At 40.9% G+C, this 27,399-nt stretch overlaps 1 protein-coding gene across 3 annotated transcripts in view; it reads right to left on the reverse strand.

Moving 5' to 3' along the window:
• LOC128875488 (acid sphingomyelinase-like phosphodiesterase 3a) overlaps window positions 1-27,399 on the reverse strand; it is a 65,960-nt gene that overhangs the window by 22,814 nt on the left and 15,747 nt on the right. For 2 of the 3 annotated variants that reach the window (XM_054121119.1, XM_054121118.1), the window contains exons 2-5: window positions 6,900-6,974; window positions 5,039-5,107; window positions 3,913-4,084; window positions 468-670 (exon numbers count right to left, since the gene is read on the reverse strand). In XM_054121119.1, the coding sequence (XP_053977094.1) occupies window positions 468-670; window positions 3,913-4,084; window positions 5,039-5,107; window positions 6,900-6,960 (505 nt within the window). In that variant the 5' untranslated portion in view covers window positions 6,961-6,974. The remainder of the gene's footprint in view (window positions 1-467; window positions 671-3,912; window positions 4,085-5,038; window positions 5,108-6,899; window positions 6,975-27,399) is intronic. The other variant, XM_054121120.1, reaches the window with a different exon arrangement.

Genomic DNA, 27,399 nt, shown 5'->3' on the forward strand with positions numbered 1-27,399 from the left:
TGCAGTCAACCGCAATTCGGTACATTAAGCCACTTCCACCAAAAAAAAGTCTGGCTGGAAAATAACGCGGTCAACGAGCTATAAACAGAGGGTCAATTAATCGCAACATCCGAAATAAAAGAACTCCGGCAAGTGGAGACGAACTCGACTATGGTAATCGCGGATATAACGAGATCACTCTCGGAACAGTTAAATTTCCACGCCATCAAACTTCTTCTTGTGCGATTTTTATTTTAGCGATCAACGAAGCACAAGAATATCGAGAGCTTCCGTAGCGAAACCACCGTTTCAAATTTCGTTCTCCAAAAGCTCCCGGAATTTAATCCGATTCCTGTATTACCCCCTACCCCGAGCCGTGTTTACCATTACAAGACACGTTTCGCTCAGCTGCACCGAGAAATACCCGTGTGGTCCTGGACCACCGAAAACTCGCGGAGAACGGAATCAGAACGCCTCGATATACCCACCGGTTTGAAACGTGTCCAAAGCCTCCTGCGGCAACCATTGCGACCAGACCACAGCGAGCTGCTCGAAGCTTACTCCCTCGTCGTGTCCGAGCGCAGGGAACACAAATTGTTCCTTAAACGTGCGAGACAACAGATCGGTCAAATTCCGCAAACACTGCAGACGTAGCTCGGCGCTCATGCCAGCGGTGCGCGTCAGCGCGTCACTGCAACAAGTAGTTACAACCTCGTTAGTACTAGTTACATACGACGGGGCCTGCGGAGAATTACTCCGATTCGCTGGTAAACACGAAGAAACGATAGGGCGACCGAGTGTCTCCTGCCACCTTCCACCCATTCGCTGGAAACTTTGTTAACGACTGACAATGAGATTGGGATCTTTAGGCGATCGGAGGGGGTTCCATTCGATTGTCTTGATAGATCTCGACTGGTGTGGGTAATTGTTTCGAAATAGTTACGAGCGTGAAATGGAGTAGAGTATCATTGAGAGTAGTTTTTTGATTGATTATTTCAATTAAGTCGTCTTACAAGTTCGTACCACTGATTCTTACGCTACTCGAATTAATATGTAAAACATACCCTTAAGTGTTATAAAGAATTACGTTAAATCTTGCTGCATTATGCTGTTATATAGGTGAGCGCGTGCTCACCTGTCGCTGGTAGTTCATTGGTAATCTCTAAGGACTAATTGTGATTTACTGACGCGCCATTAGTAAAATCGTAGTTATTGAATTCTCTCGCTAAGTGGATTTCCCGTCTAAAAATTAGTGGCGGGTTCTTCAATAAAATTCGCTCGGTACTGGCCATATTTTCTGAGTTGAATAAATCTTTCTAATATGAGCAAAGCATCCAAACACTAAATCACGGGGGTTGCGAAATTAATGGATCTCCTTGAAAAAGATTTTCCAAATGGGGCTTCGAGATCATATTTTAAAATTGTAATCTTTTTATATCTTACTGAGACGACATCACCTTTCACGTTTAATTATGATCATCTGGACTTTCATTTAAAATTAGAGAGACAGATACGTTCTATGCTATCTTTATTTTATTGAAAAACAGATTCCTAAAGCCTCTTTTAGGGAATCCTGTAGTTTTAGGATTTAAGATCCATGGAAGCGTATGGATTCGAAACTTGGAACACGAAACGCAACAATGAACTGCGAAATTTAAGGGCTGATGAGTAAAATCGTATAAATCGAGAGAAGTAAGGAGCAACGGGTATCGCGTGAGCGCGCGTGTCGCTACAAGTTAATCGGCAACCTGCAAAGTTTGAAATGCGATTTACCGGAACGCCATTAGAAAGATAGCCGTGACTGAAGCCATTGAAAATTGGATTTTCCTGTCACAAGTGAGCGTCGTTTATTTTTCTGCAAGCCTTATTCGCCTCTGCAGTTACTCAGGCACGGGTTAATCTGGTTCAAATGTGTATCGATCGTTTCGAATCGTCATTCTCGCATCGATTAATCTGTCTATATGATCGTCGAAAATTGTTTTTGTGATTTTTATAAATGGAATCATAGATATACAAACAAAAAGATTATGTACACATATATAAAATTTCTTTGAATTAACGTAAACGTAACGTAACGAAAGTGATGGTGAGTGAAATTTCTAAACAACTTTCATGGAAACTATCGATAGCATAAAGCCTCAAAGACGAACGATCGGTATAATCACAGCAAAATATGATGTCCGAATCCATTGTTTGACTACGATAACGAGCGAAAGATATTCTATTAGCAAACGGCGCGGATAATAGATTTATATCAGCATTAATCAGCGTTTATTAGATTTCGCGATTTCGAACGGGATTACTGATTATTCCAACAATTTATACCAAAACGCAAGCGACGTTTGCAATTGCATCGACGATAAATTGATCAAACTCCATTAAACTAGTAGTTTGTACGATTTAATTTATACAGGATACGCAGCCTGTTCCTATGTGGCGTCGCACAAACACAAATCCTTACGGCCCATTGCATTCTTGTTCCTCGAGTTTGCGAATTACCAATTATCGGATTAGTTCTCGGTATTCCGCGTTAAGCATCGATCAGTATTGTTTTGATTTATCAACCAATTTACTGATTGCCTCCGAGTACTCTCGGAATTATTCATTCGTTGAAATTTGTTGGTCGACACGGGTCCTCTTATCGCGTTCGTTACTTAACTTCTCTAGTTGCTACTGTTACGCGATATAAATCACTTGTTAATTTGTTTCCGGAGTAATGGAAATACTATTGAATTTCCTGCCAATTCCTCGTGTTTTATCCAATTACATAATCGATTTATTCGGATTTTAGAGGCATAAAGTGTAATGGAGTTTAACATTTAGGTGATGATGGCCCTCTCTCTTGAAAATATTAAATTAACAACTGCAAAGGACGTATATGCTTGTAATCAAAATTACATAAATGTCCCACGAATGCGTAATCTACAATTAACGTCTCTCATGTTCGTTAAATTAATTATTAATAATTGTTTAAACAATGATCGTGAATATGACTTTGCTGTAATGTTAATGTTTCACGAATTCTTTTCCCAATTGACCGTCGAGCAATTATTATTTACGCTTCTCCCGCTTCTTTCCCAAGTACAAACGATCGTAACTTTGTTCGATATGGAACTCGCGATCTTGCGCGTGTGTCTTGTGGTCATCCACGGACCAAGTGTGACTGTAAATGACCACTGATCACAGCGTTTCTAAAAACAAATTATTCTAATATTTTCATTCATCTTTCGTCGCGTTGCGATCTCAATGTAGTTCCACTTTTCTAATTAAGTCAATTGCTTGACAGAGTCAGGCTTCAGAAATCGAAGGAACTTCGTTTCCTCCGATCTCCATGGTTTCGTACTTATTAAGGAGACCAGAAAGTAACGTCGCTTCTACGAATGTCAATACTTGATTATTATTTATCAGTTCGCTGCACACTAATTGAATTGTATCGATCAGATATTGAAAATATGCAGATTAAATGGCGAAATATAAAAATAGAAACATATTATAAATTTATTTGTTTCAATTTAAAGTAAAAGAAACGACACTACTTTCCGGTCCCTCTAATATTATTAAACTCGATTGAACAATTCGTGTAGGTGGACATCGAAGGAAGTCCGAGTAACAGCGAGTTAATCGCCTGTGAAATAGTAATAAGATCTTTACACGTTAATAACACCAACGATCAAACGTCCGTCGTTGGATCCGGCAGTCCCCCGATTCAATAACGCCGGCACCTCGGCACCCTGATAATCCCCATAAGACTCGGTTAGTTGAATTTCCTACGCCGCGATTACCATCCAATTAATGTCCGGCAAACATAATTCCTCGCGAGATTCTTATCCGGCGCGGCGAGGCGCGGCGGCGGTAAAGCGATTAATCGACCGTGGGGATGGCGGCGGCTCGTTCCTCACGGCCTGAGGCGCCGTCTGCGAACGCACAACCTACCCCGTCCAGAGGACAAATTCGATTCCTCCGCCGCGATGCGATGCCATTGCACTCGCCGCTGATTCGATCAAGGCCCACGGTGAATCGCAGCTATAGTCGCCGAACTCGCCTGCCAGCTTTTTGTCGAGCCGTATCCGCTCGGTGTCGCTGCTGCTCCTTGTGTTCCAGCACACTGAAAGCACGAGGCAAAAGGGAACGGTCTCAGCCGAATGAAACGCCACGTACGCGGTGCACACGGGCCGAACAAAAGGAGCCAGCCCTAAGGGCGGACGCGCCGGGCGGGAGGGTGGGCGTAGAGAACGTGGGGACAAGTGATCTTTAAGGGAAAAGCACACCGGACGGGTCACGTACCGCCTCGCTAACGTCCAAATGACACGGAGTCGGGGGTCGGGGGTGGTCCCTGGTATGAGGACGCAATTTGAGGTACTGCTATTTCATGCGAGACTCGTGCCAGCTAGACACGCCAGGTACTTTAAAACGATCGGTAAATACAGGGGGGAACGGTGGGGATGTAGGCTCGATGCTTGGGCAACACTGGGACCATAGTGTATCTAGACATGTCGTAATTTCTGTTGCGAGTAGGTCTGTTAACCGTTCGCCTGCTTGGTCAATTCTTACCAGTACCTTATGCCTTTCGTGAAACTGCTTCCTTCAAAACTGATTCTTTACGTCTTTATGGAACTATATTTGTCTAGAGTAGTTGGACTAGTGGATCTATTAAAGATATAAAATTCATAGGACCCCTAGTTTCGAAAATGAAAATTGATAAGTTAGAAGGTCGTAACAAAAATTGAATTTCGGGAAAACGGTCTCGTTAGTTTTTCATTTTTATCTCTGAAACTGAACGTCGTACGAATAAACTGTAAATATAAAAGAATTCCGTCTTATCGTACCCTACGAACTGATATTTGTTTTAAATTCGCACAAAGGATTAATCAAGTTATAATTTCACTTTAATATTTTTAAGTAACGTTTCCGAATTTTCCGACGGTAGATCAATGTACTTGCGACAGAACTTCCGACAGGCCTGGCTGACAGAGGCCCAAGCCCCGAGGAAAGAGGCGTACCCGCGTGCAAGACGGGGTGGGGGCGATTCACGTATGTATGCCCGACGGGGACTACTTACTGCTCGCTGCGTTTCCCTGGGTGGAATACTTCGGGTCATAGTGGATGTCGGTGATGTGCCAGAAATACCCTGGAAACAGAGAAACGAGGTCGTACCTTCTGCATTTCGGCTTTTATTTGCATCCGTCGTGTCGCATTTGCATTCTCTCTTTCATTCCTACGGTTAGCCTCTGTAAACTGATGTAACGTCGCGTCGGGGGGACGCTTTGTCTGTGCAATCACGGAAACGAAAACGAAACGACAACGACAACGACAGCGGCAACGGGGCGTCGTTCCCGTTGAAAAAGGAACAAGATAACACCGTACCTAGGGGGGGGGGGAGGAGGAGAGGAGAGTTGAAATTTCCAGTCGGATTCAATTGAAGTGCATTCGGTTTCTTGATGTAACGCGGATTGTTTGAAATTAACTGCACGACAGCCCCTTCCGCGGGAGGCTGAACGAGGAGGGGCTACTTTGCAAGGTAATTAGAGCGGAGATCGATCCGACAGAGAGGTTGGCTCCGTCAAAACAAAGAAGAGGGAACGGAATACGAGCGGAAAAGGGACACGCGACTACTCATTGTTTCGCTCGTCGAGATCTGTTCCTATTAATCAGCTACGGCCACTTTCGATAGAGTAATTGTGTGTATTTCGCGGATTTGAGTGGAGCGTGTTTTTCCAGCTATTTTTACACTTCTCCGGGACTGATTTTGCCCTCGGTTGATTGGTTGTTCCACCGAACTTGCGACGTTCTATTTAACCTTTATTAGATTAAGATATTTTACATTTCCAATACCGAGTACTGACGGAAATAATGAGATTCCGAAGCTGGACAAACGCAAATTTGTATCGTTAGGGCGAAGATAAAAGTTGGAAAATATGTTTTGAAATATCAATGTTGTAAATATGAACTTCAAAGATAATTATTCGCATAAGGGGACAGCACCCCAATTATTTAATTTGAAAAAATTGATCGGTGCCCTGGCCTCTATAATATATGACAAGGTCAAGACCATCAGTGAGGTGTAACGTCGATAACAGGAGGCAGGAAATTGGGGCACCGTATTGCCGTCGTTTCCAGCGTATTATCAGAACGCTTACGTAGCGCTCGCTTCGAAGCGGCTTGTTAATCCCATCCATAATTAACCATGCGCGGCAAAGTTAACGTACGACTGTCGAATAAATTCTCGCGCGACCGAGCTCAAAGAACATCGACCCACATTCCACAAAAGTTTCTCCCGTTCCTAATAATTTACAACAACCGTGCACGCGCTCGTAACACCGCTGAGAGGTTGGCGAGCTTGTCGATGCTTAAAATTAAAATGAAAAAAAGAAAACGCTGTTTCCCAATTAAACAAAAATCCAATCACGATAAAAGTAAAAATATTTGTACACTCTACGGATAATGTGTATTCATGGATTAAGAGCGGAAACTTCGCGAACGTGTAATTCCATAGTAATAAACTGTTGGAAACCCATGAATATTTTATGCTTTCAGTGCAACTATTTAATACACAGACACGCAGACTCATGCGTACAGTTACCTATTTTGAAAATTAACTTCTGTGTTCTCCGTGCAAGCCCTTGGCTTATTTATTACGGGTTAATGATATTCACGCTAAAGGTTTTCATACTTTTTTATGTGTAGTATAACAAGCTACGAATAAATTTATCTGAAATTATGCATTTTACTTATCATATTACTCTAAAGAAATAATGTTTATACAATCAATCCCATAAGTATTCTTACCCACACCAAAGTGATACACCTAAAACTTATTTATATGAAAATTGCTAGTTATCAACGAATAAAAAAAGGTTTTGAACGGTTCACACTGAAGCTAATTTTGTAATATTCCACAAGCCGTGATGTTTTATATTTACCTATTTTCCCTTGCACCGCGCACAGCCACGAGAGTAGCATCAGATAGTCGCGGATCATCATTCCGGGATTGGATCCTGTAATCACGTAATGCTCGTGTAAAAAAGTAGGCCAAACTCGGCCCGCTTCTGGTTTAGCGTGGTTCGTGCAAACGATCCGTGACACTGGTAATCCCGTCGTCGAAATCGGCGCCGATCGGATTAACATAATTTCGAGAAGTTAGAACAAGGCTGGAACTACCCGGCCTTATGAAATTTCATGAACCCCGAGGAGCGATCATTCGTGGCTCGTTTGTTCGCTGGGAATATCTTGCAATGGGGCAGAATTCACTCGTAGCATGACAAAAATCGTTTATTGATTTCGGTGGATATTGCTTTGAAAAATAAACAATTTCAATAGTTGAAATCTTTTTCAGGCTCGATGTATCAGAATTGTAATGTTGAAAGATGGTTTTCGTTCGTTAGCAATTTTTGGCAATTGTCGAAATATTAATTAATTGCTTCGTTATGGTTTTGTGTGTGAGGTTTGTTTTCGAGGAAATTGGATTTGAAAATTCTTGAGATACGCGTGCGACGGATTACGGTTTCGGTTTCTACTCGCGGTAGCGTACCTAAACATTCATTGTGGTATGGTATTGTTTCTTTCCTGTAAATTGCACCGCCCTCCAACTAGTTAGAACCAATTAAAGCAGATAATAAGTACCGTACCGTTAGCAATGATAGTAAACACCAATATAAATAGTAATAGCAAGTATTGGTCAGACACGGAAGGCAACTGATACTCGATCGCTACATACCAAACGAATCTTCAACACAAATTATGAATATCAAATAAATCAAATAACATTGTTCAATAAAGACTATTACATTTTGTCAACACAATATCACTGCTATTTAAACAAAATATTGTATAAACCATGTTATCTCATTACTCCCTTTTTTAATCCGACTAACACGATATATATGATCTTCGTACCATTTTAATTTAACAATAAATTTAATGCAGTACACAAATATGATTTCAAATTTCATTCACACATGTGAAACTAACGAATCAATGATTCGATGATTCTGGCCCACTGCACGGCGAATTTCAATTCAAAGATCGAACATGCGTACCGCGAAAGATTGTTTTATTCGTAGCACGCGTCGTAAAAACACTTTACAAGGCTCCTTTAACTGCAACGAGACCTCGTAAAAAGCGTCTGCGAACCAATAACGTCGGTCCTGGATCGTTTGACGACATGACAAAGAGCTGACGCAATGCTCGAAGCGTATAAATACATAACGCCCGCGAACGCCTTGCCAGCGACAGGGAAGACAAACGACTAAACAAACTTTTTCAGAGAAGCGAACGAATAATTCAGCACGCGTGACAGAGAGCAATCGCAAACAATTTTTACACTTTTCCTTTGGTTCGAACGCGAATTCAACTGCTTCTCAAACAGCAGAATTCTCAATACTATCGAAGACATTCGAAATTCTTCAAAGGGACTTGAAAAATGTCACAGTTTGAAGTACAAAAGATGATTACAAGCAAAAGTTGTTTAATCTATGTTATAACATTGCTGTTTCAAAAAAATTGGTTCGAAAAAGATTGCTATCATTTTGTGTTTGAATAATGTAATTAAAAAAAAATGACTGATACAAATAAGAAATTAAAACAATAATTAAATGAGATATCGCTCCTACCCTGCGTAATAAAATTCCAATTTTCGTAAAATAATTAGAAAAACTAAATTCAAATATTACGAGGTGAACAAAATAATTCATCGAAAAATTGTTATTACAATATTTTATACAAAATTGCAATTCCACTTTTAATTTATTCTTTAATCGAAAGAATTTGTAAAAATTGTTACTTCCTGATAGTACAATATTGCAATTCCAAAAAAATTAATTAAAAAAACGTATACACTGTCGCGTATTGTGAAATTCGAGTTCTGCGTTGTTCGCCACACCTTTGCCATAACTCGAGCACTGAACAACTATTAATTATTTAAGGAATAGGCGACAGTGTAAATAAATTTCTCGTTGTAGTTATCAGATCGGTGTGAATATTAAATGACTTCGATGTATATTGTAGTCGTTGGGAAAGTTATATGACCGTTTAAGTGTCTCTTCATTTTCATCGTATTATTTTTTCATGATTCGATCAACGAGACCAGCCCACGAAGCCTTTCAGGTTCGCGTGCTACCTTTTTATTTCAAATTTTCACCCTCGATGGATTCTAACGGTAAAGCCAGATAATCGGGCGCGATCATCTCCGTCTACCCTCCTTAACTCACTATAACTTCTGGCAAATAAACTCGATCTATCTTGTTTTACGTTCGCTTTTATGTGTTTTTAAGCCCGCGTACTATAAACTTCGAGGTCCTAATGGCTGCCAGTACTCTTCCAAGTATGGCTTACCTTCATAATTATGAAGGAGGCTGGAAATTAATTGCAAATATTTTTTTATTTATCTATGTGACAGTTTTTTTCACGTAGACTCGTATCTATGGATTAAATTCGAGAGGCCTAATGGGTTAGAAAATTAATGATATATGGGAAATTATGGGAAACACCTCTGAGTTTATATTTAGAGAACTTAGGGGATTTTAAATGTAACTATGTAATGCATAATGTTGAGTGACAAATTGATTTGAATTAAAGCGTAGTAAAGTGTATTTATCGTGTCGTACAATAAGATTGTAATCAGCTAAATTATTATTTCTCTACAATATTTGCTTTCATGTAAGAACGAAGAGAAATTATTATAACGAGTAATGGAAGAATTGTATTCTATATCTTTCACGCAACTATATTGATTAAAATTGTTCATGAAATTAACTTATTAGGCTCTGGTCACGAAATGTCACTCAAATTTCAGCACACACGCGCCCAAACGCTGACATAAGCACTCGCCATTCCGCGAAAATTCAAAAATTGAAATATTCATTATGTATTAACCTTTAATTTCTTCCTGTTTCTGCCCAAAGAAATTATATTACAATTATACGAATATTATTAAAATTCTGTCCAAAGATTATTACATTTAACTTTCCGAATGAGAATTATATGAATGTCATTCCGACACATTTCGCGCACGTGTAATAAATTATAATTACGTATCGAAATTTGTTGTCACGATGTCAGCTTGTTGCTGACCTAAATTTTAATAGGCATTATCGATCCACTTGAAACAAACGCTGCAATTAAGTGATTAAAAACGAACCTGGTAAATTCGGAGGCACACTTTACATGTAAAAACTAAATAAAACAGTTTCAATTAAGAAACGTACTGTGACAGCGCGAAAGAAATCGCGGTATATCGATTTATGACAACAAAAACTATGGTCTAGTTTCACCAAAGAATTCCAGTTAGAGTTGGCAAGTGTATCACTGCAAGAAAGAGGGGTTATGTGATAATACACCTTGTCACGTGATTCAACGTTTTTGTCCGACATTTTTTTCCATCTTTAACGAAGCAGGAAATACGACACGTCCCAATTGCGTGACCAACCGTACTTAGTGATCGAATCAAGCATATCCCGAGCAGATCCGTGCAGTATTTGAATATAATACTTTCTAACCGATTATAGGAATGTAAAACAAATTTATTTGATCAGATGTCATGCTTGGATATTCATGCACCACTTTATTTAAGACAGGGAATTATTTTGATGATGATTTTATTTTGTGCTTCAGATATCGTACATATATGAAATTAAGTTAGAGATACGATCCAGCGCATTCTTCGACTATCATACAATTATTAAAACAGTTGAATAAAATAAAAGTTAACGTTAAACGTCGTACAGTTTAATGGCGCGGATGCCTTCAAACATTCACTCCCGATTGATCTTGAAACCTATTTCACGCATCATATGAGCGTTTCTAGAATTCTCCAATATCTGTAATGGAGTTCGGAATACTATGAATAATGATAGGGTTATCACTAGTCCCCCTAACATTCAATCCAATTCCTATTTGAAAGACTTGGAAATTACGTGCGATTAATATAATTCCTTTCACGATTAAAATTATTTTATTCACTTTTTAATCAACGTTTCCAATTAACAATCACGACGTCACGTATTCTTCCTCGACAAGGCTCACTCTCATGCGACGTCCAACACGATCCCCTAATTCTTCTTATCCGAGTACTACGAAACTTGAGGGCAAACCAGGAGCGCGTACCACTCGTATCAAATGACTGGAAACACTTAACTATCCCAAGCAATCTTGGACAGAGTCCTAACTTTCATGACGCATAAAGTACGGCAGCGCGGGCTTTATGGCCTAATATAAATTTATATCTCTCCTCGGCTTAGGAAATACCGATTTTCACGATGCGCTTCTGATCACGGAACCCATTCGCCACGTTCGGGCATGGTCGTGGCTCAGAGAGATTGAACCTGGCGTATCAGTCCCGCGAAACAGACAAAGAACATTTGATCGCGCCTCGGGACTGTCATTACGCCGGCTTCGTGACTCCGACGGGTGTAACGGCGACATATTACCCAATGGCTCGATATGAAACACGCATCAGGCACAATTAACGCTCTTGTCACGAGCTTTTTACTCCCCCGTAACTGTTATCGAACCTAACAGGAGGAGAAGTATTATTTTCTAGAAAAATTTGCCCTTTCGTTCCCTGCCTTGCGTTCCGCGCTTCTGTCGCGAGCTTTTTACTCCCCCGTAGCTGTTATCGAACCTAACAAGAGGAAAAGTGTTATTTCTCTAGAAAAATTTGCCTTTTTCTCTCCTTCCTTACATTTCTTGATATTTTAGGGGCGAGGTTGGAGAGTAATGACTCATTCAAGTGACTGTTCGAATAAGATTATCTTCGAATAAACCACCGAACAAAATTTTACTCGAACACTGGCCAACTCTGGTGAAAGCGAGTATAATGACGCGGCTGGGGCCGATTTACGAGCCGGCTATTAAATCCACCGATTGAATATCGAGCCCCGTGATACGGTTACGTGTCGAAAAATGGATAGCGCTCGAGTTTCGCGGGCCCGTCAATTACATTACCGTTGGCTGGAGTGCTTCACGTGAAAAGAAATTATCGGGCTTCGTGCCCGCCGGAAATATGGGCATTAGCGCGAACACGTTGCCGATAAATACGCAATTTTGCGCGAATTTTCTCGCGTCTCCGGGGCTCGACCGATTCCATCGCGCAGCGTACGCACGCCTTGATGACGAACGCGGTCTGCAACGGACGTTCGCGTATCCTGGGAGTGATCGAGCAGAAATGAAACATTACTGTTCGGTCAAGTGGCCAGGCAAGAAGAAATTTCTTTATCGTGCCGGAGTAATGATTTTCAGCTTCCTCGACGAGGTGGAATTCATTTTTCCGTTACAAAATGCGACGACTGCGAAGCATTCTTTCCTGGCACCGTGCAAGAGTAATGCTGGAACGAAATTTTGAAGCTTTTGTGGTTGAGCTGTGGGGCTATTTTAGGAATTATGAATTATTATTATACCTCTGGGTATTTATTCGAATTTTGTATACACTAATCAGGAACGAGTAGTTCCATTAATAGTACTCAATTTATAATACAGCGAATTGGGGGAAGATTATACTTAAGTGCGATTAAGTAGCGAAGAAGGAACAAGTAAAGAAACTTGCACGAGAGCTTCAAGAAAGATAACCAGTCTGAGAAGAAATTAATTTTCTTGGTATCATTTACTTGCTAATATCAGCTATCATCGGTTGTATAATTTCTATTTTTGTACCTGTCACATCCTTTAATATCTATTAAAATCATTATCCAATATACATAGAAGGAAAGTTTGCGTGGTGTCAATCGCCTCGCGAAGTGTGTGAATTAATTCCAAGTACAGAGAAGTTAGCATGGTATCCATCCTGATTGTCTTTCAATTAACGTCTACTTAACTCGTTTGATTGAGTTACGGATCGTCGATCGATAAACGTCGGGTACAGATTATAATTAATCGGCAGATCAATTAAAAAGTTGGAACGAGCTTCAACCCTCCAGTGTTCACGCTATCATAGTCAGACCTCTCGATAAAGTTACTAGCAATATTGGCAAAATGTCAGAATACCTTATCAAAGGATCACAGCTGAACGTCGAGCCAAGATCTAAACCTAAACCCCTATCAATAATTCGTAAAAGATTTCGAGGAGACACAACTTCAGAATTTGCCTTTAGGGAATCGAATCGGTAGGGATTACGTACTGTAAACGCCTCAGCTTACTTATTTTTTTAGGATACTAAGCGAATGTAAGCTTTCGAAGCATCTTACGGCTGGGAGAAATTTAATTGAGGCTTAAAATTTTAATTAAGCTTTTCTGAAATTAAGCTTCTTTGGCTCGATAGTGATTGATGCACCGCAACGTCATCCCCGAGACGAATGAATGGACGACCCTAATAGAATGCGAGGTATAGCAAGCGCGAGAAGATACCAGGAATGGTTTGTGGTACGGTGGATTAATTTTTTATTAATCAAGAGACTTTGGTGTCGTTTTCCATTTGTATGACTTGGCTTGAGACTCCCTAAAAGACTGAGTTTAAAACTATCAAGATGTATCATGGAATAAAATAACTTGTCTAATGTTCTCAAATCCTGTTACTAAAATCTCCATTACAAGGGTACTCGTATTAATAAATCGCAGAACGAAACGCCAAAGGAATGCACACTCGGTAAGAGGTCCTATAGGAGCCTACTGTAATACATACTGCACACGGAAAATTGAATTCTGGAGAGTTACAAAGTTTAATGTGAAATCCTTTTTCAATATGAAAAGTGTGCGGGCGATATTGCAATTGTGTCTGCTGCGCTCACCATAAACGCTTTTAACGTCGGCGAACCGTCTGTGTAAAAAGACGAAAGTGGACAATTACACGTAAAGGGCCCGGAATGATCATAAACTGGCAGCAGTATTAATTTCTATATCGAGTTTACAATTTTCCCCAGCGAGGGGTTGATGTAATAAAATCTTTTTCGCGACGCCGGCGTTTTCCGCGCAGCAATTTTAAAACGCGTTGCAGCGGTTCAGTATAATTTCACACTTCAGCCAGACAATCTTAATTTCTACGCTTTATCTCGTTGCAACGCGCAGTGCATATATATATATATACAAGGTGCTCCGTTTAATTTTTACGCCTTGAATATCTCTACTGCTTTCGGCTGATGAAAAAAAAAGACCTTTTCGGTGGTAATTGTTTGCTTTGCCAGAGGCGGATGGTGTATTAAACGGGAATTTTTTTTAATATTCACAGAACTAATTATATTTAAGTAGATGATGTACATTATTATCTTTAGTGTTTGTTTTCCTTTGCTGTGGTCTGTATGCTAGATTGTTTTGATAATAGAATTACGTGTTGTTTGGATTAATAGAGCGACATGGTATAGTAACATTTAATCCGAATAAAACAATGTAGCTGCAAAAAGTTTGGCGTACATTTGATATAAAAGAAGATGAAATATTTTCTCAGTACTCGGTTTATTTATAGAAGTATTCATTTCTTCTCACCCACTGGTACTTAATTATTAAAAAAAACGTAAGACGTTAATTTGATGGAACATTCATTTTGACATAGCGGAAAGTAGTCAATTAGGTTAAGTGAACAGTTTAATTTCCGGCTTTATTTTACTCCTTAATAATCTGACGAGACATATATATCAAGAGTTCACTTTAACTACAATTTTACTCCTTCGACCTGCCGGAGCAGTTTGTAGATAGACCCTCTACAAATTTATGGAACAGTAGAATCGGCGAATGTGGAAATTGTCAATTTGGACAGTAAAATTAGACAGCAGAAGTGAATATTGAATTGAAATGTAAATAGTTTCGTTGTTGATATTATATAGAACTAGGAAAATTGGGCTTTGTGTATATTCATCTAAATAATTTCTATTTTATATAAAACACTTTATTTATTATTCCTGATAGATTAATTCTTTTTCTCTCGTCGCTGTGGAAATGTATCTAATGAGCTGCCTGGAGATGTTCAATTTTGGACTATTAGGATACAAGTCATTCTTTATCAGGTGTAATTCATGTAGAACTAAATGGCTTCAATAAACAACTTTCAAAAACAAAAAAAGAAATAAAAAAAAATAAAAACTGTTTCATAAAATCAATTCAAACGATGCTTAATTTTGTGATTTCGATGGAGCACACATCTAAAATAGAGACACAGTTCTCGCGATGCAGAGACGCGAAGCATCGACACACCGAATTCTGTCTGCCAGAGAACGCGTCACAGTCAACTGAATGAGAAAGCCCTCGCACGCGCCGCGACCCCTTAATCCAGTCAGCTTCTCAATTGAAAAGCAGTAAAGTTCCAGAAGGGCCAGATGGTACGGGGGGTGGGGGGGAGGGGTTGGTCGGACTACTCCATTATTAACTCCGCGCTTTGGCTGTACGGTTTGAACAAAGTACGTAATCTCCGAGTAAAACTTGAAGATCCCCTCTCGTGTGGCCTCAAACCCCCCATACGTCACGATACGCCTCGGCGAAAGCCGCCTAACTAATACGTCATGTCTGATTAATTAGCGTAAACTGCGCGATACGTGACCCGAAAACGATCGCACCCCTAATGCCGTAAGAACTCTCGAGATTATTACCGCATCAAGCTCTGATCCACGTCGAGGAGGTATAACGAGCTCATAAATGCCTTTACACTCTCTCGCGACGACGGATCGAAGAGTTGCCGGGGGATGCTAGAAGGTAATCGTCCTTCCGGTCGGTTGGGCCCAGTCAAACCCCGTCCCGATGACCTCGTAGTATGGTTGGAAAAATAATTATCGACCGTTCACCGACACAAACACGTTCGACAAGGACAGGGCTGCTTTGGAGCTGGAACGACGGAGGACGTCGCGAGAACTGAAGCGCCACGAAAACCTCGATTATGGCTCTACTCGAGAGTGTTCCACCGGTAAGCCTATTAAGAAGTTCGAACACGATCGATACACAAAAGAATACGACCCTTTTCCAACCCTCTTAGTGGAATTTTAGGTCTTTCGAAGCTCGACTGGGGTTTAAATCCACGGATACAAACAGCTCGAATCAATGGGTCTCTCGCGACAAAGGAAGAAATAGTCGCAAGGAAACTCTCGTTCTTAATAGACGAGTACCACTGTACTTTTGCTTTAGTTTTACATATCATAAATATGCAGCAACAGGATTCCGATTGAAAGACAAGGTAAGAGTCGCGTGAGTCTGATGCAAATTGAAGGTAACTCTTGATCTCGGTTACGAGTAAATAAAATCGATCTTATGTGGCAGTAAGTGCCGCTATACTCCACGGAGTTTTATATTCCATAGAGAGGGATGAAGGTGGGTTCGCTCGAATCTGAGGCATAACAGTCGTCTGAAAACGGCAACTGCTCGAGTACCTCCGACAAAGAGGAACGAAACAATCCATAGTCCAACTTTCCGGGACCTAACGATCCAGTACGGAATCGTCCACTATTCCCGAACTCGAACGACGGTGATCTGAATAACGGTTCCGTTGTTTTCTGTGGCGCGCCACGAGTGCTCGGAGATTAACCCCGTGGCAGCGTGGCTTTTTAAACGCTACACAAAGGTCAATTACCGATAAAGTTCGAAGGAGCCGTACGCTCGTGGCGCATAAAAGACGCCGGATCGTGGGTGGGGTTGCAAGCCACCGTGGAGAGCTTGGCGACGCGAGGGGAGTTGGGTACAAAGTGCCGGTCGTAAACTGGTGCGGGGGAGACAGTCGAGCGGTCCTCCCGGTTGTAAAACACGGGCGTACGTGGCGGCGAGTTAAGAAATTGTCACGTGAGTCGACGATAGTTCCCATTTGGCGACGGCCACGACGAGGGGGGGGGGAGGGGGGGGGGCGAGAAAACCGACCAGCGACGGACCACCCCTGATTTTTGCGAGATTTAAATCCTTCGGTAAGGCGGGCACGTCCTCGAGAGCTTCACGTGACAGGTCGCGTTTAAGGCACGACGCCTTGCTACTTGAGACACGCGATCTCGTCGTAAACGAGCAAGAAATTTTTGACACGTTTATCTCCCCCCGCCCCCTTAGTTGGCACCGCCACTAGACCAGCAAGCGTGGATACGTGTAGCGTCGTAACGAATGAACGGATAAGCGACGTAATTTATAACCGGATACGAATATTCCGAGGGATCGATCTGCTTTTTTTCTTTTTTTTTAAATACAGTAACGAGACTTGGGGGTGATATTGGCGTGATCGAGCGAACGGAGCTCGCATTGATCCAGCGTTGCACGACGAATGGGTGGCGTCTATGCGCTCGTACCGTCAGCTGATAAGAGCCGCCGCACGTAAAGGTTGGGTAATGTCACGTATCGTACAGGGAGTTACAGGACTCTAGGTATAAAGGCTGGGTGGTTAATGGAGCCTCGCGGGGGGAGGGTTGGTTTTGAGGAAGTTGATGGTTTGATTTTAGGAAGCAGCGGTTACCATGTGGTGGCAGTTAGGTGACAGGTGGCACGTCCAGGGGTAGAGTCAGTTAGAGTCACCCACCGGTTAATGGAATTGTTCTTAAGTGAATTATTTCTTCGGGAATTAATTGCGACGATACTGATGAAGGTCTTGACTTCTCCTTTTGCACAATGTTTACATGTATCCTGAAGACTAAGAAAATATTTTTTTGAAATTCTCTTTATCGAAACTAAAAGAAGTACGCGTCCTTAAGCGGTAAACAAAACTGCTTACTTAGTGTACTACTTTGATAATGGACATCGATTCGTGATTCGTTTGTTCTGGCGATCCTGTTCCACGTTTAACGCGTCCCTCCGTTATTTTTCTTCGTAATCCTCTTCGAACTCTCTCACGTTCCTCGGCAACGGGAGTATTTACCGCGGTTCTCTCATTCTGAGCCAAACGAAGTCCTAAATACCAAACAACTGTCCCCTTTCGCGACGAACGGCAAATACCATCGAACAAATTTACCAACGACTCCAACAGAACAGAGGACCACGGAAATTCGTGTAGCGCAAATGACGTTCTCCCATCGAAACCGCATCGCCACTCATTAGTGACAGGATTTGTTCTCGTTGGCTCTGTATAAAAGTATCGACCAAAGCCTCGAATTCGGACTTCGATACGAACCAGCGGGATTGTATCTGTTTGATCTCGAACCGCAGATGGGCAAAATTCTTACCTGAATGCGAACATCCAGTTAGCGAATCAAAGTTAAATGAGTACTGATTCAAATGGCGTTTCCTATCACGGAATTATTCACTAAGGGATAACGTTGCTTTTGGATTTCTACACCCCTAGATAGCGTTGATTAACGAACTACTCGCCATTAGATAGTGCTTAATAGCAATTAAAGCTGCATGATTCAGGTGGAAATTGTTATGTCGCGACTTAACTTCGTTCTTCCTGCCCAACCAGAAAAGTAGGACGCGGGAAAAGAGTGAAAGGGATAGGGAACCCGATAACTTCCAATTCAGTTATCGAGAGGAAAAATTAGATTAGTTAGCGAAGTATTTCTGCACCTATTTCTCCAAGAGTCTTCCTTCTGCTCACGCCGACCACGGTGTACACTGTTAATTTATTACCACGCCAGCTTGCTCCTGGAAATCCCAACCCCTAACGAAACCCTGTAATTTTTGTGTAATTTAGTTCCGCCTCGATAATTCCTGCTGGTCCGCAGCTGCGAATTATTATCGCGGTTCTTAACAAATGAATCCGTCCGTGCATCTTTCCTCTTAAATTTCAATTTCCCCTGTAACACCGCGTTCGCCTGTCTAATTTGAAAATCTCATCGCCTCCGCGACATCGTAATTGCATCTAACTCTCGGGGATACAAATTCCCAGTTAAACGTAAAACAAATTTCTCCTGTCACGTAGGCTTCTTACAATATTCATTGACATTATAGCTGGTCTTTGTACGTAAATATATGTTATTATTAATATTCTTTTGGCTTCCATATCATTTTTTTAAATATATTCTTCTATGTGAATGATTACTTAATGATTGTCGCATTTGAAGGTGACCACTCAGGCGAAAAAATACATATACGTAACGCAGTATATGGTTTACAACTTCCATGGTCGTCTTCAAATGCGACAAGCATTAAATAATCAATCACAAAGAACATACATTTTTAAAACTAATACGCAAACCAAAACAAAATTAAGAATGTGTTACCTACGAACTCTAATCACAATAATTCGTAACACCTTGTCTCTCCTATAGTTTTAGCAGACATCCCTGAAATAACTTTGAATCTCATTCGAATGGACCCAGACTCGCTTCCATGTTCTCGAGGAATAATTTCGAAGACCATATGTAATAATCCCTCCCCCCCCCTCCACCCCTCCCTCCCGCTTCAACCAGTCCGTTCAATCCCCTAACACCTCTTTTATTCACGCTGTCCCCCATCCAACGCTTTCTGGCTGGAAATTCTTACGCTGGACCGCGCGATTCTTCCAGACATTACGAGCTCCACGCTCGTTAACTTGGCCCGTCGCCAATCAATGGTGTACGTATGGACCCTGGGTGCATGTACAGCGGCAGGGCTTCGCCCAGCGAACGGAAGTCGTCAGAAACTTCCAGTTGGCACTAAGCGGCCGAATATCCTGCATGCAATTACCCCTGGTGCAAACGTTGGCGCGATCCCCGCGATCCAAGTTGTTGTTTTACGGTGCACCAGCTTCGAAGACTTTCAACGACGGGGTCCAAACTCGTGGCGGAAGCGTGAAACGTTCCGTGTATTCGAAGTGCCGTAATTCACGCTCTCGAGTGAGAAAATCGGGCCTTCCGGGTCACTTGAAACCGGGCTAACGATTTTTGTCTCGAACGACGCCCTGACTGACGAGGTCGCTCGCCCTGACGATACGTTCACCGCGGTGGGGGATGATTAACGTCGATTGTGTTTCGTGGTTAAATCGTCACTTGAAAGCGGGCGTTACTGCGGTTCCAGGATGCTATATTATTAATTTCACTGTACTCTGTATATCATGTTCTATATTTAATATTATGTAGTCCATGCCCTGTGTTCCACGTTTTATATATCATGTACATTTTATACTGTATATTCTACGTTACACAACTGGTTATTTAATTTATATTTCTTTCTTTTTATATTACTATATAAATTACTTATGCAATTTTTCCTTTGGTTTGCTTCGAACGAACTCGAGTCACTCGTTAAAACTGTATTATTTCTTTCTGGGCCATCAGAAGCCATTGCACGTTTGTAAACGATAAATTTGTTTAATTGAACCTCTCTGATATAAAGCATAAAACTTGTGAAACATTGTAATTTGTTTTTTACTGAAAATCATCGCCATGATAGACCCATTGCAGATCTGAAAATTTCAAAAGTTTTGACCTGATAATTCCATAAGTAATTTTTAATTGTATTCCAAATGAAAGTTTAAGTTTCCAGCGCCTCCAAAGTTAGTTGTAGTTGTACATAACAGTTTCAATAATTTCGAGTTTATAGTAGAGCCTTTAAACACGAGTTTAACGCCCAAAGTACCTTATGAGGCAGCTTCCTAACTTCGGGGAAGAAATCCCAGCAAGTAATACTGGCTTTTGAAGCTTTTCCCCGTAACCTATACAACATGTAATCCCATATATACGTAAAAGCTCAAGCTGACAAAAAAACCTACAAAAGAACCTCCCGTGATAAATGTAGGTTCAAAGGACCAACGTCCCAAAGTAGAGCCAGCCATTCTTGAGAAATGACTGTGGGAATAAAAATAAGAAATGGAATGTCAGGTGGCGTTGTGTCACCGATTTTTAACACGCGAGGCAAGTGTATGATTTGTGTGTACTTTCACGTGAAATTTTACCTGAATTCTTTAACAAACGGTTATCGTACTGTTGGAATAAAAGAATGAAGCCAGCACGAGTCATTTCGCTCCAAATCGATCACTTTTGTCCTCTATACCAGGGATAACGTTCGAATTGAAATATATCGCAGTCCACGGGAAAATAGCGGAGGTTTAAGTCATCAATTTACTGGTTTCGGTATTGTTTAAAAAATATAGATCTTCGTAGTTGGAAGTTATCGGCGACTTTTACGACTCTTTGTACTCTTTTAAACAATTTCGGAAAAACCAAATTTATGACTTAAATCTGCCCTATTTTCACATGGAGTGAAACATATTTCAATTTGAATAAAATCCCTGTCGACGAGTACAATAGTGATCGATTTGAGTGGAATGACCCGTAACTAAGTCGACCGGCAGACCGTGTGTTGTGTTATATTCCACGTTCTAAAATATCGACAAAACGTCGCTTGTGTAACAAATTAACGAAGCAATTCTATTTGTTGTTTTTGTTTCAATTCTATGGCACACATGCATGTCACTAATTGTCGTTATCAATCATACTAAATTCGAATTCGAGAAAATACTGCTTGTACAAAGCGGAGATGGGCGACATTCAAATTTTTATTCTAAGATTAATACTTAAACAACTGTTTATATCTTATTCGTCATTCTAGATACTTTCCAATATTAATATGAAACGATTTTTTCTCGACTCTTTTAATATGGTTTCATTTGGAATGTTCGCAAAATTATTTGATATATCTGAACACAAAATTATAATTCTAATTTCAACGATAATAGTTATCGTAGCAGCAAGTGTCAAATTGTAATTTTTTTTAAATGTGTACAGTGGTCTTAAATTTACTCTGGTGTTCTCGTAACAAAAACTAGATTGCGGTTATCCGTAAATTGGAAAATAATCACAGACGAATCCCCAGCATGAAAGAAGAGTTTGTTCCACGTATCGTCACACGACACTCATGACAGTATCAATTACGATATCACTGGATAGTATCGGGTAAATATCTGTGTCTAGCCGACAGTTGTTAGTAACACCTCTGTGATTGTTCGCGATACAATCGTCACCCATCCAGATTGAACGGTGGATATTTGATTTCACGTCGACGACAAAACGCGTCGAATATTCGTGCAACCAGCCAGGGCGTAGCGCGACGTCGCGACGCGGAATTGACGTTGAAACGCGACCGCGGAAGAAAGGGAAAACTATCAAAAATAGCAACGAAAAACATTTCCGACGACGACGCGTCCGACTTTTACAAAATTTCATTTCCACCGAACGACATTTACGTCGTTCAATCGCGAAACAGGATGCGACTTTGACATCATTCGCGTCCACATAATAGGTACCCCACATGGAAAATTGACCAAGTTTCAACCTAAGTAAAACAATACAATTATACGTAATTATTATACAATTATAGATATGTTGAAATACATACATGGAGTCAGTCCTTCAACCATCTTTAAAAATGTATGTAACTTAAGACATATTTGTATTATTCTTTTTAATACTTTCTTAAAGAGAATCTCCATCTAATTAATTCATAAATATCATCAAAAGCACAATAAATTATTACTCCATCAACTCATCTAGATACAAATTTGAAGTAACGAACAAATAAACACAAGATTTCACTGTTCGATCGAGTTAAACGAACTGAATTGACAATGCGAAACTGTATTCTTTCACACATCGCTTCCATTTGAAGAAAATCGACACGAAAGCTATTCGGGGCACGCTGTTCCGTATTTTTAGAATCGACTCTCTTGGAATCAGAGCGTCCTATGCGAAAATATTGATCTAAATTTTCGCTCTATTTGTGAACGCACAATCGCCTGCTCGTTACGAAGATTATTTATATATTTAACGGAACATCCCATTCAATAGACGCTGGAAATCGCATGTGTGTTTCATCGGTGTAAGTAGGTCTATAAACGTGTGTAAATACGTAGGAATAATTTAGGTCGATCTGTAGATAGCGTGTTCAAAATAGCGTAGGAATTTTGGAAACCAATTCTGAATTTACTATGTATATGTAATCTCTTTTGGGAATTATCGTGCAATTGGTTCTATAAGTAACTGTTAGTTCTCAAGTTGTCAATTTTATCAGCGAGCTAAGAGTTTAAAAATTTCAGAACGCTTATCTACGTTGTTTAAGCGTGCTCGCGAGAAACAAACGAAGCATTTTCGAGTAGCCATCTAGACAAAATTCATTCCAAGGGAAATCTGAGCAAATCTGAGACATTTGTGTCGAGTTCAATTCAATTGATTCAGATGCTTAGGAGGGATTATGTGGGAACTATACAGCTGAAGCGTATTCGATGCGATGGAGCACCAGCTCATTGTATACAAGCTTCAATGTGCGTGTATCCTGAGTCTTTAGTTGTATGCGTTAGAAATCTTGGAGATTTTGGGGGGAGGGGGCGGCAACATTGGAAATGTCAAGGTATACGTTTAGTAAATTGAAACGTACATAAGGAAACAATACACGAATAGAGTTTTCACTTTCCCGAGAGAGGGTATTTGAATGAACGATAATTATACGATTGTTAAAAGTTAAAAAAACAGCCCCTTCCATTGAAGAACCATAAAGATACATGATGTTCCCTCAAAGTCCTTCCATTAAAATCCCCATAACTTCCAAACTAACCGAGCTTTCCCTTTCAAACTAAAACACTCTACGACCAAGGTATAAATCTACCGAAGAAAAATAATGCCCAACAGATGACCCCGATAGCGTCAGCGCCAGAAATTCGGTACTACCCATTATTTTGACTCGTGTTGGAAATATTTATTTCATACTGGGGGACGCATTCGCGTGATGAACTTCCCAGGCGACGTTGCACGTGAACAGGCAATCATTGTTGCTGGTATTCGGGTTAAAAACGACGTTACACGACGGACAGATAGTTTACGGTAGCCGTCCAATTAAGCAGCAGCTTGCCGTTGAATTACCAACGAGCGAAGAAAGGGGGATAACGGAGAGGCCTGCGCTCGGCTCAAAAGAATCATGATTAGAACACGGATTTGGCTTCCAGGGGGAGAAAACCGTGCCGTTTCACGGGCGAAATACCGGCGAAAGGAGCTGGAAGGAGGAGCTTGCAGCCCCAAGACCAGGAATTTCCTGCGCCGCATTCTAACACGCCAGGCGATCTATCTATACCGTTTCCTTTTAATGCTGCTCAGCCGCTAACGCGCGGCTAGAAGTGTACAATCCAGAAGGGGATCCGGAACCGTTCGATTCGTAATACCTACATCCTTTTTCACTCTGTTTAGAGGTGGGGGAGATTTCTTGGATAACTCCGAAACATTTCCAGCGAAACGCCAGCTCGCAAATCAACCCCCTGCCGAGGTAATATGTGATTTCCTGTTCCAGTAAAGCAAACGCGATACTCGATCTTGTTAGTCGGACACGGGGAGAAATTATTGCTGGTTAGGTCGAGGCTCTTATTATACCTTGTCCTTTCCATTTCCCCCCCCCCCTTTTTTTTACTGTTACTGGTTAAGCCCAACTCTGTCATTATCCCTCGTGCTTTCACATTTTACTGTTACTGATCGAGTCAGACCTTGTCATTATCCTTTCCTGTTTTGTTTTCTGGTTATTGCTGGGGAGGAGTGACGATTGCTCTCCCAAAAAAAAAATTAGATTGATCCTCTATACCTAGTAATTTTCAGGTAACATACTAATATATCGAAATTTTACCAAATAATTTTAGTCTTTTCACAAAATGACGCGACGACTGACAGCACCATCAACTTGAAACATTTTAACAAAATAAATGCCTTACAAGTTGTTCGCAGAAAACAAAAATTGGCCCAATAGAGGGTTAATGTATTTTTTCTGTATGAATTTTTACAACCTTTTGCAAACCTTTAAACGTTTATTTACTCGTTTAGTATTAAAAAAGTTGTGGTCATTTATTCCCCATCGATGTGCGTTATATTAATTTGCAGTATAGCAAGTTTCTTTATTCTATTTGACGTGCTAATGAATAAGCAAATTTTAAAGGTCATTTTATAATTATAATCGCTGAGAAAATCGTTCGCAACGTGAAAGATAAAGAAAGATGTTTAATTCTTCGGGAGAACGTGGTAAGCCATTATATTTCCAACACGTGTCAAGTGATACCCAACGGACCAAGAAAAAGGATATTACATTCTCCTATCAAATTCTTAATCGCAGTTCTCATTTTTCACTCAGTCTCTCCGGAAGGACGTTGGAACCGCAACAGCGAGATGAAATTAAACTGGATTCACCAAGAGGTTTCCTTCGGTTCGACGAGAATCCAGAGGTGTTTGCTGGTAAACACGTTCCAATATGGCGGAAGATTTTCCAATCCGTATTGTGTCAGTACTTCTCAATGTGCAGATTGTAGAAAACATTTTGGAAACGTATCTCCTGAATAGGATAGACAGTGGTAAAGGTTCCTCTAACGTAGATTTATTCGTAAAGGCAGTACAGTAGTGTTTCAAATATTAATAAAATTCCTTTCTCGATTTCATCATTTGCGTATCTTAAAATTATAATTCCCGAAGAACGACAAGCAATGATAAAAGTTACGACGTTTCAAGTATTCATAACGCAGCTGCAATCATAAAGTGAAGCACTATAACGATGTCTCGCACATCGATCAAATTTGTTGCTCGAATTTACGATCAGAAGTCATTCCCACGTTTTAGTCCTGTAATTCCTGAAGAACGATAAACAACGATAGATAGAACCCATTTCAGGTATCTCTAACGCAGATTCGCTCATAAAACAAGGGAATGTTTACAACCAACATCAACTCTTCAGGCAATTAAACGAATCGAATACCTTTCGTTATACGATCCATTTGAGTTTCACCAAAAAATTCTCTACCCTGCCTCATTTATTGATAACCGTCCCTACCGTGTATCCCAAACGTATCAAGCGACACGTAACCAAGTAAGAAACCCAACATTTTATTCTGATATCAAATTCTTAATCGCAGTTCTCATTTTTCACTCCAACTCACCGGAAGGAGGTTGGATCGACCACAGCGAGATGAAATTAAGCTGGAGCCCCCAAGAGGTTTCGGTTCGATTGTACGAGGGTCCAGGTGTGTTTGTTGGTGTTGCCAGACCGGGTAGATGCGATTCGATACGGCGGGAGATTTTCCGGCCGGTAATGGTGCAACGAGTCCGATAGCCAAGGGGATATATCTCGCGGTATGTCGATATCAATCGGATTAATGACACAGCGATATCCGCAAGAAGGTGAAAGAGGACGAAAGGGAGTCGAAACGAAATTGTCGTGGTTGGATGGTTATCGCGCACGGGTCGTGAATTAGAAAAAACGCATTAACATCCCTCGGATCGCCGGGGACGGCCGTTAGCGGGACAAACGCCATTTTGTGGACCGTCGCGATGATATTGCCCGTTCGAGGATTTATTTCCGAGTCATTTCGTCCGGTTCTCTCTGTTTTATTACCGTCGCGGCGTCCTCAATCGCTCGCGCTTTATCCAACGAGCGCGATAATCCGGCCAGAAAACAAATTAATAATTGGGAACCCGTAACGGTTACGGGGGAGCCGCGTAATTAAAAGTTCTGACCAATTACCAGGGACAAACGCGAGGCAGGAAGTGGGTTGTAATAACGCCCGAAGGCAGCAAAAAACGTCGCCAGTTCGGTAATGTGACAACGGAATGGGATGATACGTACGTACACGCGCAGCGTGGGTGAATCAGAAAGTGAAAAGAAAAGTAACGCGACCCGTTGCTTGAATCCGGGCTAAAAAAACGGTGGCTGCAAATGGAGAACTGCTGAAAATTGTTGTTCGAATGAATGTCGCATTTGTTTCTTTATTTTATAAGGGTACGTAATCTGTTTTATGCTACAGCATCTAGTGTAGCGCAGTTAGGTTATGAGATTCGATTTACAAATTGGAAGACAGGATTTTGATCAAATACAGAGGTATGAACTTAAATGGGGATTAACAAGCAGTAAATGTGATAGTGAATCGTTGCGAATCATATGAAAATTGGAGTTCTAAAAGGAGCTTTTGGATCTCTTTGGAATTTTCAGGGCGAAGAAGATCGATCATTTGGTGGGTAGCTTATTACCAATAGTTTGAGAAGTCTCGGAAGGTAATTTAGAAAATTCAAGTTTGCTACGAATCATAAAGACAAAAGAACAAGTGACTATACACTGGTGTTCATGTTGGTTAGGAGTTTGTACCTGAGGCGAAGGGGCCATCGATCTCCTCAAACGATGCTTGAGCGTCAAGAGCCAATGAAGGGATTGCAACCTCCCTTCGAGGACCTTTTGATTTTCTTTATTGCGATATCGACGAACTTCAGACTCATAAGTTTTATTTGTCTTTCTTTTCAAAGAAGGAGAATGAAAGTTCCTCGCAAGGAAACTTGGAGACACAGCACCAAGTGTGTTGACAAAGGATGGGGAACCTAGAATTCTCAGAGATCCACATATACTGTTAGATGATTTGTAGATTTTACGGGTTGATACGGAGAACACAGGCCACAAGATGAATATTTAAAATCCTGTTAGAGTCCAGTCTCCGACAGGAGTCAATATTTGTCCTCTTACGTCAATCTTGGTACACCAGTTCCACCAGAGATGAGACCTGGACCTAGATGTGTCTAGACCTAGACTTCTCATAGATCCAGATATATTGTGAGATGATTTATCGATTTTAAGGATTGATACGGAGTACACAGGCCACAAGATGAATATTTCAGATCCTGTTAGTC

Source organism: Hylaeus volcanicus, chromosome 4 (assembly GCF_026283585.1).
Source record: "Hylaeus volcanicus isolate JK05 chromosome 4, UHH_iyHylVolc1.0_haploid, whole genome shotgun sequence".
NCBI lineage: Eukaryota > Metazoa > Arthropoda > Insecta > Hymenoptera > Colletidae > Hylaeus > Hylaeus volcanicus.